The sequence below is a fragment of the Tupaia chinensis genome, unplaced genomic scaffold, assembly GCF_000334495.1.
Source record: "Tupaia chinensis unplaced genomic scaffold, TupChi_1.0 Scaffold000477_1, whole genome shotgun sequence".
NCBI classification, from domain to species: domain Eukaryota; kingdom Metazoa; phylum Chordata; class Mammalia; order Scandentia; family Tupaiidae; genus Tupaia; species Tupaia belangeri.
The window spans coordinates 3,779,193-3,795,397 of NW_006159986.1; the positions used below are offsets into that span (position 1 = coordinate 3,779,193).

A 16,205-nucleotide genomic window follows, 5' to 3' on the forward strand; every position below is an offset into this window, starting at 1 on the left:
CCCCCCCACCGTCTTAGCGGGTTCCTTGTTGGAGGGGTAGGGCGGGCTTCCCTTCCTCATCATCTTCCCGCACAGGAAAGCGTGTCTGGGAGGAGGGGCCAGGCCTGACCGCGGTCCAGAGATGGGGTGGGCACTAAGGCAGCAGCAAACCTGGTCTTCGGCCTAAGGCCTCTGCTCGCCCCAGGTGAAGGGCCATGGCGGGCTGGATTCAGGCCCAGCAGCTGCAAGGAGATGCACTGCGCCAGATGCAGGTGCTGTACGGGCAGCACTTCCCCATCGAGGTCCGACACTACCTGGCACAGTGGATCGAGAGTCAGCCCTGGTAGGTGCCCCTGCCCTGCGCCTCGATCTCCAGATCCCGGCCATCCAGGCCCCTTGTCCCCTAGATTTCTTTGTGGCTTCCTGTGACTCTGGTCCTGTCTGTCTTTCTCCGTGTACAAGGGGTGGTGTCCCTGGGAAAGGGGAACAGGGAAATAGGAGCCTGGGAGGGAAGAGAAGATGTTTCTAGACTCCAATGCCTGCGGAGCTGCCAGGAACAAGTCTACACCACTTTTGGTGGCTGACCTTCTTGCCTGTGGAAGTGCTATAGTAGATTTCTCTCCCCCACCCTGTCCTGAGGGATGCCATTGACCTGGACAACCCCCAGGACCGTGCCCAGGCCACCCAGCTCCTGGAGGGCCTGGTGCAAGAGCTGCAGAAGAAGGCGGAGCACCAGGTGGGGGAAGATGGGTTTTTACTGAAGATCAAGCTGGGCCACTACGCCAAGCAGCTCCAGGTGGGTGTGAACTCTGGGTCAGCTAAGGGAGGCAGCACCCGCCTTCTCTTTCCAGCATCAGAACCCTTGGGTTTTTTCCTGGCCTGGCCACTGACTCACTGTGTGACCATGAACTTAGCGGCAACTTCTCTTAAACTTCCCCCACCCCCTCTTTGTAAATCAGACCTGTTAGATTGTTTTAGCAAACTACAGAGCAAGGGGACGTCTGCTCTCAGCAGAAAGGGGATGGATGAATTGACACGGACAGAGCAAGCAGGAGGAGGTAGACTGAGTCAGGATGCCTTTGTAGAGACGAGGGAATGAAGAGGCAGCCAGGTGTCCTCTTGAGGCACCCACAACGTTGAGAGTGGTGCCAAAGCAGATGGGAAAGGAAGCAGAGTTGCCCTGGAAGCAAGAGCTAGATAAAAGGCCTTGGAATTGGAATTTAGAAATAAGATGTGGCTTCTTCTTTATGGGAGGTGGGAAGAGTGTGGAGAAAGGGAGGGAGTTTTTGTGGAAACAGGAAAAGGCCGTAGGTGATCATCATAATTTGGAACTTACTGGGACTCACTTGGGTTTTTGTTTTAAAGAATGATTTTATTTATCTTTATTTATTTATCTACTTATTTTTTAATCTGATGAGAGAGAGAGGGAAAGTGGGAAAGCAAGCTGCCAGGTCCAAGACTTGAACTGTGATGACCATGTGAGAGTCCAGCGCCCCTAACCAGCATGCCACCTACCGGCCCAAGGACTCACTTGGATTTTTTAGAGACTTCTTAAATTTGAACATCAAGGTGCCCAGAAAAGAAAAGTCCATCCCAGAAGAGGGAAGAGATGGGGAAAACCTGAGGGGAAGGACAAAATAGGAAGCCAGGGACGAGTGTATAGCAGACAGTACCTTGGCCTTGAGTCTTGAGTCTTCTGCTCACTCGCTTGTTTGCCTCTGGACAAGTACTTAACCTCTCTGAGTATCAGTGTACTCATCTGTGAAATGGGGATAATTGTTTCTGCTTCTGTCATAGTTTCCATGCTATGAGAGAGGAAATGGTAGATTGGAAGCGCTTTATAATCTGTGGGGTTCTACTTCACTGCAAAACAAATATGAAGATTTGGGAGAGGAAGTCAGGGAAAGAAAAGATCGAGACACCTCGTCGCTTTTTGGGGAAAGTTCCTGAGGCATCCTGGGAAAAACAGACAGGGACTGAAGGAGAGGAAGGGGTGGGTATGGCTCTGGGATGGGCATGGCTGGGGCAAGAGAGTAGCCACTGGGGCACTGCTGTTGGATTCTTCCAGAACACATATGACCGCTGCCCCATGGAACTGGTCCGCTGTATCCGGCACATTCTGTACAACGAACAGAGGCTGGTACGAGAAGCCAACAACGTGAGTGTCCCATGGGATGGGGAGGGAGCCGGGAAGTCCTTTCGCATGCCTTTCTCTCCAGACCCAACTGTGTTTATATAAACACCAGCATGAGGGCACAACAAAGAAACAAGAGACGTGGGCAAGCGTGAGAGGCAGTATTACTTACTGGTGTGGAGAGACCCCCTAGGTCTAACTGTGTGACTTGAACAAGCGACTTAACCTTTCTGAACTTTTGTTTCTTCTATTGTAAAACAGGGACAGTACCTTATAGGGTTATTGTGAGTATCACCGTGGGACAAGTCAGACAGACCAATGGAAAAAAAAATGAAAGCCCTAAAGACAGATAGACACATACATACACACACATCTGGAAACTCAGTCTGTTTCAGAGATGGCATTACAAATCACTAGGGAAAAGGTTAGATATTCAATAAGTGGGGCTGAGGCCAACATTAAAAATGGATTCTGGGGGACCAGCGGATGACGTAGCAGTTATGTCACTGGACTCCCATGTAGTTGACTGCAGTTTGTGTCCTGGACCTGGCAGCTTGGAACTCACACTGGTCGCATTGTGTGCATGCCCAAGATCCCAAGAAGAGAGTGAAGGAGAAGGGATTGTGGCATGGCCATCACCCATGAGGAGGGATTTCTCATATTCTGTCTCTCTGTCCCTCTCTGTCTCTCCAGTGAGCATATGCACCCTATATCAAAAATATCTCTTAAAAAATAAAAAAGGATTCTGGTAGTTTCTGTGAACAGAAACAGAGCCATGGTCTGTCATAATGAATAAGCTTGGCCAGTCGATGGTGTGGTGGTTGAAGTGTTTGGATCCCACATGGCCAACTGCACAATTTGAGTCACAGACCCAGTGACTTGGAAAGACATGCTGCATGTGTGTGAGTGCACACCCCAAATCCCAAGAAGAGAATGTAGGAGAAGGGATTGCAGTATGGTCATCCTTCTTGGGGGGCAATTTTGCTCGCTCTCTCTCTCACTCTCTCTTGCTGTTTCTCTGCAGGAAGTGCATGTACCCTATAATAAACTAAAATAAAATAGCAATATTAAAAAAAAAAAATCACAGGTACATCAGAGAAGTAAGGTCCAGGCAGGGGGACTTGTTTCTCAAGTTCTGAAATCATAAGGCATCGAACCTCTGCCTGGACAGTGGTACAAAGTCTACATTATCTGCAGTAGAGCAAAATGAATTTATAATCTTGCTCACAGCACTATTATATTTTTAAGAATTATTTTATTTAACTTCATTTGTTTGTTTGTTTGTTTATTTCAATTTGACCAGAGAGGGACAGAGAGAAAGTGAGAAAGCAAGCCACCAGGTCTGGGACTTGAACTGTGGTCAGCCATGTGGGAGTCCAGCACCCCTAACCACCACACCATCTGCTAGCCCCTCACAGCATGATTCTAAAGATAAAGGTAGTTGTTATTTATTTATGGTTGTGGACACTGATTTCAGGGAATTTTACAGTTCATTTGGTAAACAAATCTTGAGGTCCTACTGTGTGTCTAATGGAGACTGGGTCTAGAAAAACAGATCAAGTCCTGCTCTCTGCCCAGAAGGAACTCCAGAAAGATAGATTCTCTAGAGGTGAGCTAAGTTTAAGGGACATATATAGAAAAAGTGCCCAATTCAGATTAGAATGGGCTGGCAGTAGGGAAAAAGGGAGGGATGAATATTCTAGCCAAAGTAGCAACATAGGAGAGGGCAGGAAGGCATGGGTTGCTTAATGCATTTGAAGGCTTACAAATTGGCAGTGTAACTAGAGAGCAAGGAGCCAGCAGCAGGAGAGTTACAATAGGTAATACAGGAGGCAGGAAGGAGCTGGTCACGAAAGGTCTTCCAACACAACCCCTGTACGCCCTGGTTTATGGCAGTCACAGACCAGTAAAATGTCCACCCGTAAACATACCAGTGAATCTGGCCCTGTGTAGGAAATACATGTCTAGGACACTGGGATGTCCTGGTTTGGGAATCTTCCCTCCTCCTGGCCGTCAGTCTGTTCTTCAACACCTCTGATGTTCTAGCCTTGGAGATTCTGTGGTGCTCAAGATGGACAAAGTTCTAGAACTTGGGGACCACACCTTCTGGCATAGGGAGGCAGTCCAGAAACAAGTAAACACATACAAGAACAAGACACTTTCAGATAAAGGCAGTGCTACTGTGAATTGGCCCATCTGAGGGCACTTGGGCACATGCCTCAGGAGGACTTGGTGCCAGAATGTTCCAGACTGATGGAACAATAAGCACCAAGGCCCTGAGGCAGGGTTTGGTTGCATGTTCAAGGAACAGAAGCAAAAAATACACATAGCTATGTGCTTGGCCAGCTACAGAGTGGGGGTGGAGGTAGGCAGAGGCTATCGGCTAGGCCAATGGAGGCCAGAGGGAGTTTGCATTTTGTTTCGAGAACAATTCACTGGAGACATGGTCCCCTCTCAGCCAGGCGTTGAAGGAATGGCTGGGTCCTTCCTTGGGTCCTTCTTGATACCTCCCTATTACTTCCTTTTGGGGGTCTGAGAGGTTCAGCCTCTTCCTCTCTAAGTCACATGATCTTTTTTTCTTTTTTTTTTTTAGAGAGATTTTTGCTATAGGGTGTGTGTGTGTGCTCACCAGAGAGACAGAGAAAAACAGAAAGACAGAAGGGGAGAAATCACTCCCCAGGGGGGATGGCCACACCGCAATCCCTTCTCCTCCATTCTCCTCTGGGAATTTCAGGCACGCACGCACACACACACCTGGCTTGAGTTTTAAGTTGCCTTGTCTGGAACTCAAACTGAGGTTGACTATGTGTGAGTCCAGTGATGTAGCCATTATGCCATCTGCTGGTCTCACAAGATCTTTTTTTAAAAACCATTGTTGGGGCCAGCAGGTGGCATGGTAGTTAAGGCATTGAACTTCCACATGGCTGAATGCAGTTCAAGTCCTGGACCTGGTGGCTTGCCACTTGCCCCTTTCTTTCTCTGTGCCTTTCTCTGGTGAGCATGTGTGCCCTGCGGTAAATGTAAAAAAATAACAATAGTGATAAGTAAAATTAAATAATTATTTTAAAAAGCAAAGTCATTACTTCTTTTTACAAATGTATTTACAATATTGTGTGTGTGTGTGTGTGTGTGTGTGTGTGTGTGTGTGCGTGTGTGTGTTTGCATACAAAGAGAGAGTGAGAGAGAGAGAGAGAACACCTCTTAGTGAAGGTTAGTCCTGCTGTAGTGCTGTCAGAATCATGGGCCTGTGTACATGCACACACCCAGTGTATAAGCCTCCAGGGCCAGGACTCAAACCCATGTTGTCTATGGAGTTTGGCTTCCACTGCACAGCACTTAATTGCTACACTACAGTGCTGGCCTTAGATCGGCTCTTTTTGGAATATTCTGGTATTCCAGGCCACATCTAAAATATGGGATTGGGACCAGCAGTTAGAGTAATGGCTATGTCGCTGGACTCCCATGTAGTTGACTGCAGTTCGAGTCCCGGACCCAGTGGCTTAAACTCATGCCGGGTGTGTGTGTGCGTGCGTGCGTGCCCAAGCGTCGCTGGGTCCCTCTCTCTCTGGTGAGTTCATGCACCCTATAGCAAAACCCTCTCCAAAAAAAAATATATATATTGGGTTGTTGGGAAAGTCATGATGAATATTTGCACAGAGAAATGCGTCATGACTTTCCTGACGACCTAATAGAAACTTCTACTATGGGGGCCAGATGGTGGCACAGTGAGAATGCAACTGGGCCACAGGGGAGGTTCCCAGGTCCTCTTCCCTGAACATGCCGGGTATGCATGTGTATGCCTATAATCTAGCTGGGGGTAGATTGTGGTGTGAGGACCATGTAGGGCATGTCAGTCTCTTTCATGGAAGAAATAAAAATTTTAAAGAATCATTTCATTTAATTTAATTTATTATTATTATTATTTCACATGACCAGAGAGACAGAGAGAGAGAGAGAAAAGTGAAAAAACAAGTCACCATGTCTGGGACTTGAATTGTGTTCAGCCACCTGAGAGTCCAGCACCTTAATCACCATACCACCTGCCAGCCCCATGAAGAAATAAATTTAAAAAAAAATCTTAAAGAATTCTTAATTTAATTTAATTTTTATATTATTTTTATTTTTAGTTTGTTATAGGGCACATGCACCCATGAGAGAGAGAAAGAGAAAGCGTGAGCAAGCTGCCAGGTGTGGGATTTGAACCACAGTCGGCCATGTGGTAGTCCAGCACCTCAACCACCATGCAACCTGCTGGCCCCAGTAAAAAATAAATAATAAATAAATTAAAAACAGGGGCCAGCAGTTGGTGAGTTGCTCAAGGCACTGGCTCCCACATGGCTGACCATGGTTTGAGTCCTGGATTCAGTGGCTTGCCTTCTCATTTTCCCTCTGTGTGTGTGTGTGTCTCTCTCTGGTCAAATTATAATAAATGAATGAACAAATAAAATTTTTTAAAAAGGTGGTATTATTGAATAGTTATTAAATAATTATACTCCCATAAACAGTGGGCGAAAATTCCTAACTCCCCATATTGTCATCAACACTAAGCATTGTATACTTTATAAATAGTTCTTGGCAGTATGATGGGTGTGAACTTGTGTATAATTTTGTTTTAATTTGCATTTACCTAATTATTAGTGATTTTGAGTATACTCACTTATTGTCGATTCTGATTTCTTATTCTAAGAATTACTTGGTTATATATTTAGTCATTTTTCTGTCTGAGGTTGTTTTATATTGACAACTTGGAATTCTTTAATCTGTTCACTAATATGTTTTCTGGCATATATTTCTCATATTTGTTTATGGTATATTTTATCATTCAGAATTTATCAATACTGGGAACCAGCAGTTAGTGTAATGGCTATGTCGCTGGACTCCCACGTAGTCGACCACGGTTCACGTCCCGGACCCGGTGGCTTAAAACTCACGCCAGGCGCGTGTGCGTGCGTGCCCAAGATCCTGAGAGGAGAATGGAGGAGAAGGGATTGTGGCGTGGCCATCCCCCCTAGGGGGTGATTTCTCGCTTTCTATCTAGTGAATCTGGCCCTGTGTAGGAAATACATGTCTAGGACACTGGGATGTCCTGGTTTGGGAATCTTCCCTCCTCCTGGCCGTCAGTCTGTTCTTCAACACCTCTGATGTTCTAGCCTTGGAGATTCTGTGGTGCTCAAGATGGACAAAGTTCTAGAACTTGGGGACCACACCTTCTGGCATAGGGAGGCAGTCCAGAAACAAGTAAACACATACAAGAACAAGACACTTTCAGATAAAGGCAGTGCTACTGTGAATTGGCCCATCTGAGGGCACTTGGGCACATGCCTCAGGAGGACTTGGTGCCAGAATGTTCCAGACTGATGGAACAATAAGCACCAAGGCCCTGAGGCAGGGTTTGGTTGCATGTTCAAGGAACAGAAGCAAAAAATACACATAGCTATGTGCTTGGCCAGCTACAGAGTGGGGGTGGAGGTAGGCAGAGGCTATCGGCTAGGCCAATGGAGGCCAGAGGGAGTTTGCATTTTGTTTCGAGAACAATTCACTGGAGACATGGTCCCCTCTCAGCCAGGCGTTGAAGGAATGGCTGGGTCCTTCCTTGGGTCCTTCTTGATACCTCCCTATTACTTCCTTTTGGGGGTCTGAGAGGTTCAGCCTCTTCCTCTCTAAGTCACATGATCTTTTTTTCTTTTTTTTTTTTAGAGAGATTTTTGCTATAGGGTGTGTGTGTGTGCTCACCAGAGAGACAGAGAAAAACAGAAAGACAGAAGGGGAGAAATCACTCCCCAGGGGGGATGGCCACACCGCAATCCCTTCTCCTCCATTCTCCTCTGGGAATTTCAGGCACGCACGCACACACACACCTGGCTTGAGTTTTAAGTTGCCTTGTCTGGAACTCAAACTGAGGTTGACTATGTGTGAGTCCAGTGATGTAGCCATTATGCCATCTGCTGGTCTCACAAGATCTTTTTTTAAAAACCATTGTTGGGGCCAGCAGGTGGCATGGTAGTTAAGGCATTGAACTTCCACATGGCTGAATGCAGTTCAAGTCCTGGACCTGGTGGCTTGCCACTTGCCCCTTTCTTTCTCTGTGCCTTTCTCTGGTGAGCATGTGTGCCCTGCGGTAAATGTAAAAAAATAACAATAGTGATAAGTAAAATTAAATAATTATTTTAAAAAGCAAAGTCATTACTTCTTTTTACAAATGTATTTACAATATTGTGTGTGTGTGTGTGTGTGTGTGTGTGTGTGTGTGTGCGTGTGTGTGTTTGCATACAAAGAGAGAGTGAGAGAGAGAGAGAGAACACCTCTTAGTGAAGGTTAGTCCTGCTGTAGTGCTGTCAGAATCATGGGCCTGTGTACATGCACACACCCAGTGTATAAGCCTCCAGGGCCAGGACTCAAACCCATGTTGTCTATGGAGTTTGGCTTCCACTGCACAGCACTTAATTGCTACACTACAGTGCTGGCCTTAGATCGGCTCTTTTTGGAATATTCTGGTATTCCAGGCCACATCTAAAATATGGGATTGGGACCAGCAGTTAGAGTAATGGCTATGTCGCTGGACTCCCATGTAGTTGACTGCAGTTCGAGTCCCGGACCCAGTGGCTTAAACTCATGCCGGGTGTGTGTGTGCGTGCGTGCGTGCCCAAGATCCCGAGAGGAGAATGGAGGAGAAGGGACTGTGGCGTGGCCATCCCCTCCTGGGGATGATTTCTCACTTTCTGTCTCTCTGTCTCTCTCTGTCTTTCTGGTGAGCACACGTTCTTATGGAAAAAAATATATATATTGGGTTGTTGGGAAAGTCATGATGAATATTTGCACAGAGAAATGCGTCATGACTTTCCTGACGACCTAATAGAAACTTCTACTATGGGGGCCAGATGGTGGCACAGTGAGAATGCAACTGGGCCACAGGGGAGGTTCCCAGGTCCTCTTCCCTGAACATGCCGGGTATGCATGTGTATGCCTATAATCTAGCTGGGGGTAGATTGTGGTGTGAGGACCATGTAGGGCATGTCAGTCTCTTTCATGGAAGAAATAAAAATTTTAAAGAATCATTTCATTTAATTTAATTTATTATTATTATTATTTCACATGACCAGAGAGACAGAGAGAGAGAGAGAAAAGTGAAAAAACAAGTCACCATGTCTGGGACTTGAATTGTGTTCAGCCACCTGAGAGTCCAGCACCTTAATCACCATACCACCTGCCAGCCCCATGAAGAAATAAATTTAAAAAAAAATCTTAAAGAATTCTTAATTTAATTTAATTTTTATATTATTTTTATTTTTAGTTTGTTATAGGGCACATGCACCCATGAGAGAGAGAAAGAGAAAGCGTGAGCAAGCTGCCAGGTGTGGGATTTGAACCACAGTCGGCCATGTGGTAGTCCAGCACCTCAACCACCATGCAACCTGCTGGCCCCAGTAAAAAATAAATAATAAATAAATTAAAAACAGGGGCCAGCAGTTGGTGAGTTGCTCAAGGCACTGGCTCCCACATGGCTGACCATGGTTTGAGTCCTGGATTCAGTGGCTTGAAAATCACACTGGGCGTGTGTGCATGCGTGCCCAAAATCCCGAGGGGAGAATGGAGGAGGAGGGATTGCAACATGGCCATATCCCCTGGAGGGAAGATTTCTTACTTCCCTCTTTCTCTCTCTTTCTGGCGAGTTCATGCATCCTATGGCAAAAACCTAATAATAATAATAATAGTTTAATTTAACTTAATTAAAAACAGGGACAACCAGGTGGCATGGAGGTTAAAGCAGCTAGATGCCACACAGCTAAATGTGTGGTTCGGGTCCTGGGCTCAGCAGCTTGAGAAACACACTGGGCATGTGTGTGTATGTATGCGTCCAAAATCATGAGAGTAGAATGGAGGAAAGGGAATTGCAACGTGTGGGGGCGTGATTCCTCACTTTCCCTCTCTCTCTGGTGAGCACACCCTATAGCAAAACTAAAATTAAAAAATAAAAAAATTTCTTCTATGAAGGTGTCATTATCTGCAAGGTTACCTGTTCCTTCTCTCTTTTTCCCTTTCCCACCCCAATTCTGGCAAGTGATCATCATCTTTTTTTTTCAATTATTTTTTAAATATTATTCATTCATTTATTTTAATTTGACCAGAGAGAGACACAAAGAGAGAGAGAGACAGAGGAATTGAGAAAGCAAGCCACCAGGTTTGAGACTTGAACCATGGTCAGCCACATGGGAGTGTCCAGCACCTTAATCACCTGCTGGTCCCATCATCTTCTGACTCAAATGACTGTTCCTTCCAGATTGTGGTGTCTGTAACACTGACACCAGGCCTGAGCTTTCCTCCCATCCTCTCTGCCTAGCATCCTGCTCCTTGTAACAACTCCTGCTCAATCTGTCTTCAGTGCAGCTCCCCTGCCGGGATCCTGGTCGATGCCATGTCCCAGAAACACCTGCAGATCAACCAGACGTTTGAGGAGCTGCGGCTGGTCACGCAGGACACAGAGAATGAGCTGAAGAAGCTGCAGCAGACGCAGGAGTACTTCATCATCCAGTACCAAGAGAGCCTGAGGATCCAAGGTAAGCACAGGGCCGTGTGAGGTGGCATGTCCTGTGGGAGGAAAGAACATTCTGAGAGATAATGCAGGAGGATAGGGGCTGGGTTGGTGTCCATATTACTAGCACCTTCTCCCAGTCTCCCCGTGATTGAGCCCCTGCTGCGGACCTGACTCTGGGTTAAGTAATTTGTGTATATTCTTCCATTCACCCCTCACAACAAGCCTACGGATAGATAGTTGTGTTATCCCTGTTTTGTGAGTGATCAAAACTGACATCCAGGGAACCAGCAGTTAGCATAATGGCTATGTCACTGGACTCCCACGTAGTCGACCGTGGTTTGCGTCCCGGACCCGGTGGCTTAAAACTCATGCCGGGCGCGTGTGTGTGTGCCCAAGATCCCGAGAGAAGAATGGAGAAGAAGGGATTGTGGTGTGACCATCCCCCCTGGGGGGTGATTTCTCGCTTTCTGTCTCTGTATCTCTCTGTCTGTCTGGTGAGCGCACGCGCCCTATAGCAAAAATCTCAAAAAAAAGATCCAAAGACAAAAAATAAAAAAAAAAAAAAAAAAAAAAAAAAAAACTGACATCCAATGGGGGGGAAAACATCACTTGGCCAGATTTGCCTGTAAATTGCAGAACTGGATCTCTACTAGAGGTTATGTCATAAAAGCCTCTGTACTTTACAATCAATAAACTCTCCCTAAACATAGGTGTTCTGTGAATATTTGAACAAATGAATGAATATAAGCCAAGTGTTTCTAACCAGAGAGAGGACTTGGGTTGGGAGTCCCCTGATTGAACTTGCCTGGGGAGCAGTAGAGTTCATTGAGTTTCCCATATTGAACCTCAGGTAGAATGTGGACCTGGGGAGGAGGTGACTGTGAACAATTCTCCTGTCTTCTAGCTCTGTAGTTTGCTGATGGCTATTATGGTAGGGATGTGGGGAAAGCAAAAAAAAAAAAAAAAACTTAGAAGGAATTAACTTCAGATATGGCTAGAGGAATCTTGAGACATGGCCCACTTTTCTCCCACTTTTTCTCACTCCAGACTGACCCATCTTAGTGAGAAAAAGAAGAGTCAAACTGCTTTTTTGTTTGCTGTTTTTATTTTTTTTCCCCATGACTTTTTAAGGTAGAATTTTAGATCATTAACCATATACCCTTTCTCTTTTGTAATAGATGTGCTGAAAGCTATAAATTTTCCTCTAAGCACTGCTTTAGCTGCATTGCATAATTTTAGATATACTGTTTATTCATTATCATCCACTTTGACCTATTTCTAATTCTCTTGTTATTAATTGTTTAACTCATAGATTTTTTAAAAGTATGTTGTTTCATTTCCAGTGATCTGGTTTTCTTTTGATATCATTTTGATTTCAATATTGTCTTCTTTTTGAAAATTATGGTTTCCAGCGAACATACTCCACATGATCTCAGTTATTGTAAATTTATTGAGACTTATTTTATGGCCCAGCATGTCCTCCATCTTGGTAAATGCATCTATGCATTTAGACTCTATGGTTGATTCTATGGTAACTTTTAGGTATCCAAAAATAACAAAAATATATTCTATAATGGTAACATAAAGGTTAAAATTTTACAAAACATGGGACCGGCAGGTGGCATGGTGGCCAAGGGCGCTAGACTCTCACATGGCTGACAGCAGGTCAAGTCCCAGACCTGGTGGCTTGCTTTCCCTTTCTCTCGCTCTCTCTGTCCCTCTGTGATAAAATTAAAATAAATAAATAAAGTTAAATAAAATCATTCTTTAAAATTTTTTTTTTTTACAAAATACAATATCTGTATTTTCCAAAACAGAATTTAGTGAGTAGAGTGGCATTGCTTTGCAAATTTTTTGCAAAAACAGATTCGTAAATTTCTATTTTTTTCTTTTAAATTTAGAATTATTGGGGCCAGCAGATGGCGTAATGGTTATGTCTCTGGACTCCCACATAGTCTACCACAGTTTGAGTTCTGGACCCAGCAGCTTAAAACTCACACCATGCACGTGTGTGTGCACGCACACACCCAAAACCCCAAGAGGAGAATAGAGGGGAAGGGATTGTGGCATGGCTATCCTCCACAGGGGGTGATTTCTCACTGTCTCTCTGGCAAGCGCATGCATCCTATAGCAAAAATCTCTCTTAAAAAATTAGAATTCTTTATTTAATTTTATGTATTATTATTATTTTAAAAGTTGTTACAAGCCATGTGCATATGTGAATGAGACAGAGAGAAAAAGTGAGAAAGCCAGTGCCAGGCCTGGGACTTAAATTATGCCTTAACCACCATGCCACTGGCTGCCCTGACCTTTATATTTGAAGCTTTGTTATTCGGTGTATGCACATTTATGACAACTATGGTTTTCGATCAAGTAAAACCATAATCTTTATGAGATATCTTTTTTCTTTCTTTTTTAAATAGATTTTTTACTATAGGGTACATGTGCTTGCCAGAGAAACAGAGAGACAGAAAGCGAGAAATCACCCCCCATGCATGCACTTGCACCACACCTGAGTTTCAAGTCACCGGGACCAGGACTCGAACCGTGGCAGACTATTTGGGAGTATGGCGACGTAACCATTATGCCATCTGCTGGTCCCTGAGATATCTTTCTTAATAATATCTGCCTGCATTCACCTGGTAAACAGCAGAGCACATTTATAACCCAGGGTCTGACTTCTGCTGGATTGGTATGAAGAAGGCTAGGCAGCCAGCTGTGGGGTAGGCCCTGGGATAATAATCTTCGTGTTTATTTTTAAGAGAGTTTTTTTGCTATAGGGTATGTGCGGTTGCTGGAGAGACAGAGAAAGCTAGAGAAAGTGAAAACTCACCCCCAGTGGGTGATGCCACATCACAATCCCTTCTCCTCCATTCTCCTCTTGGCCACGTGCATACACGTTCTGGTATGAGTTTCAAGTCACCAGGTCCAGGACTCAAACTGTGGTCAGCCATGTGGGAGTCCAGCAATGTAACCAGTACATCATCTGCTGGTCCCAGTAATCTTTGTTTTGAAGTTTGCTTTATCAAATATTAATATAAACACTCCATCCTTCTTTTTCTTTTTTAAGAATTTTTAATAATAATTTTATTATTTTAAAAATAATCATTTATTTATTTAATTTTATTTGTTGTTATTATTTTTTACTTTGATCTGAGAGAGACAGAGATAGCGAGAAAGGGAAAGTGAGAAAGCAAGCCACCATGTCTGAAACTCAAACTGTGGTTGGCCATATGGGAGTCCAGCACTTTAACCACCATGCCACCTACTGACCCCAACACTCTAGTCTTATTCTACATTTTGCATAACTTACCTTTATCCATATTGTTTAAAAATAATTGAAAACAGACAGAATATAGTTGAGTCTTGTTTTGTATGTACTCTGACAATCTCTGCTTTTATATGAGCTATTTAGTCCATCAACACTTAATATAATTATTAATATATTTGTACTGAGGTCTACCATTTTAGTATTTATTTCCTGTTGTGTTCCTTTTTAGTTTTTGTTTCCCTTTTCCTATGGTTTGTATTTCTTAGATTTTTTTTTTAAGTTCCATCTCATTTAACTATTTAAATTCTCTTTATAACCCTCATCTCAGTACTTTCTGTACCCTTAGGCCAGCACATTCCTGAAAAGTAGACAAAGAGTACAAGTTGACAGGATGATGCTAGCATGCCTTCTTCCCATCTGAACTCATCCCAGACAGTCTCCAGAAAAAGGGGTCTATTCTTAAAAGAGTGGCAATAGATGTTGCAAGGATATTACTTTCTACCCAGGACCTTTGACTGACTGACAGTATTTATGATACCGTATTTGGGATTTCTGGTTCCCGTGTGTGGGTTTTAGTTTGGATTCTGGGTAAGGTTAATATGTGATATTTGCATAGTTGCACGTGCCTGGCTCCCCCTTTAGAGACATAGCGGGTCAACCTATTTGTGCCAGCAACTTTGCCATGTATCTCCCTGGCCTCCTTCCCAGAAACATCCATAAATTGCCAGAGGAGACCCTATGTGGGTCAGTCCCACGCAGAGGCTGAACCCAGGTGTGGGGATCCCACCACCTCCCTGCAGGGCACAGATTCCCAGGTGGTGGACCAGACTGCTCTGATGTGCCCGGACAGTCCTACTTTTGCTCGGGCCCTGTGCTGAGCTTGGAGCTGCATTCCTGAGTTCTTACTCTGGGCTTTTCCTGGCTGTGCAGGGTTGCTTTGGTCTGTGCCAGCTTGTGTGTTCTCGGGTAGGGAGCAGGTCAGTGTGACATGGCCCTCAGAGACCAGCAGGGACTTGACGGAGACACACTGATGCACACACCTTCTGGACTCAGCCCCGGGAAGGACCCTGGGCTGTGCACACAGGTTACTGGAAGGGCGAACTGACCTCTGCATGCAGGAAAGCGGTCACCCTCGGAGGGAGAGAGAGGGGTGGGCACACAGGGGAGGGAGGGGGTGCAGGTGCTGCTCACTAAGGATGGTTGAGTTCTTAGGTGGGTTGTGGGTATGTGGGTGTTCCTTAAATCGCTCTTCCTACTTGCCTGTGCCTTAAGTGTTTCATAACAGGTATCTTAAAAAAGGTCCGGAGGCCTCGCTCCCATCTCTCCTGCCATTAGTGAGAGTCCCAGCAGCCAGAGCAGAGAGACACTGCCTCTCCAGCCTCCCTGGGGTCTGGGTGGGTTTGTGTCCCCAGAGGGCTCCTCCACCCCATCCTGGCTGCTGAGCTCAGGGAGACTAACCTGGGCAAGAGTGTTAGGCATTTCCAGCCGCTGGAGAAACTCAGTCTTCCCAGAGGAGAGACAGCCTGTGCTCCAGGGGTGACAGCCCTGGGCCAGCCTCTGGCTGAAGCTGTGAGAAGGATGAGGCTGGGCAGGTATCTCTGTCCTGTCACTCGTTCACCAGATAGAACTGACCTCACACCACACTCAGACCTGCCAGGCAGTTTCTTGAGCCCCTTCCTCATTGTCACTTAGGTCATCCTCACAGCAGTGCATGAGTAGGTTCCATGATTCTCCTGTTTCACTCCTGGGGAAACCAAGGCATGGGACAGAATCGGGATTTTTCAGCATTCAGCTCATAAACTGCAGAGCACACTTGTAACTCAGGGTCTGGCTCCCACTCAACCAGTGTGAAGAGGGGTACAAGGCCGGCTGTGAGATAGAGACTGGGGGGACACAGAGCATGACCCCTCTTCAGCTGCACCCCAAGTATGTGTGGGCGGGCCTGAGGCTGCTTTGAGGAGACCATTGTCCATTGGGCTCCTAGGCTGCCAGGAAGCTTTGTGGCCTTGATGGCTGTCTGACCCCCGAGGGTCTTGCTCAGAGCAGCCCCTGGAATGAGTGTGGGGGACCCTGGGAGATGATGGTCACAGTTGTCTTGTCCCCTGTTGCAGCCCAGTTTGCTCAGCTGGCCCAGCTGAACCCCCAGGAGCGGCTGAGCCGGGAGACGGCCCTGCAGCAGAAGCAGGTGGCCCTGGAGGCCTGGCTGCAGCGCGAGGCACAGACGCTGCAGCAGTACCGCGTGGTGAGTGCCACCCCGCCGACTCCTCCCGGCCCAAGTCCCAGCCCCA

General features: G+C 45.8%; 1 protein-coding gene across 1 annotated transcript in view; it reads left to right on the forward strand.

Moving 5' to 3' along the window:
• The first annotated feature begins 104 nt into the window (after nt 1-104).
• The window catches only part of LOC102481444 (signal transducer and activator of transcription 5A), a 29,371-nt gene continuing 13,270 nt past the window's right edge, over nt 105-16,205 (forward strand). Inside the window, exons 1-5 of the mRNA XM_027774787.1 lie at nt 105-322; nt 619-775; nt 2,048-2,137; nt 10,494-10,668; nt 16,029-16,159. Coding sequence (XP_027630588.1) covers nt 195-322; nt 619-775; nt 2,048-2,137; nt 10,494-10,668; nt 16,029-16,159 — 681 coding nt within the window. The 5' untranslated portion in view covers nt 105-194. The remainder of the gene's footprint in view (nt 323-618; nt 776-2,047; nt 2,138-10,493; nt 10,669-16,028; nt 16,160-16,205) is intronic.